The 427-nt window shown below is 38.6% G+C and overlaps 1 protein-coding gene across 1 annotated transcript in view; it reads right to left on the reverse strand.

Annotated features, from left to right (window-relative positions):
* Positions 1-118: 118 nt before the first annotated feature.
* LOC104834249 (poly(A) polymerase gamma-like) overlaps positions 119-427 on the reverse strand; it is a gene marked incomplete at its 5' end in the record, with an annotated part of 38,797 nt that continues 38,488 nt past the window's right edge. The window contains 1 exon segment of the mRNA XM_010571417.1: positions 119-211. Within this exon segment, the coding sequence (XP_010569719.1) occupies positions 119-211 (93 nt within the window).

Below are 427 nucleotides of genomic sequence, written 5' to 3' on the forward strand. Positions count from 1 at the left end.
GGGAAATGAAGACTGAAAAAAGTTAAACTAAAAAGCATATTTTTGTTTACATCAATAAACGCGTAGAGTATTGATGTGAGGTAGTCTAGGCACTAGAAGAGTCCATTCAGCTTTTCAGTTAGCCCACTGAGTAAAACCCCTTCCCAATTACATTGTCTGTAGATCTGCTGCTGACATCTTCTGGATTGCCACCGCCTTTGAATGCTGAATCCTGGCCAGTTAACTAGAAGAACAGAACACACAGACTCAAAATTAATTGCTATACTGAAGTTACCTTCATATTTGAGTACAGCTTCCAGTCAACACATTAAACATATTAGTGGCCATTCTTAAAACAACATTTAGACAACACTACCCTTACCACACAGGAATCTCAAGCCTCGCAAGAAGTCGTACTACCCAAACCTTGAAATCTGTACTTGAAATA

The sequence above is a fragment of the Haliaeetus leucocephalus genome, unplaced genomic scaffold (genome assembly GCF_000737465.1).
Source record: "Haliaeetus leucocephalus isolate CR32 unplaced genomic scaffold, Haliaeetus_leucocephalus-4.0 Scaffold327, whole genome shotgun sequence".
Taxonomy (NCBI): Eukaryota; Metazoa; Chordata; class Aves; order Accipitriformes; family Accipitridae; genus Haliaeetus; species Haliaeetus leucocephalus.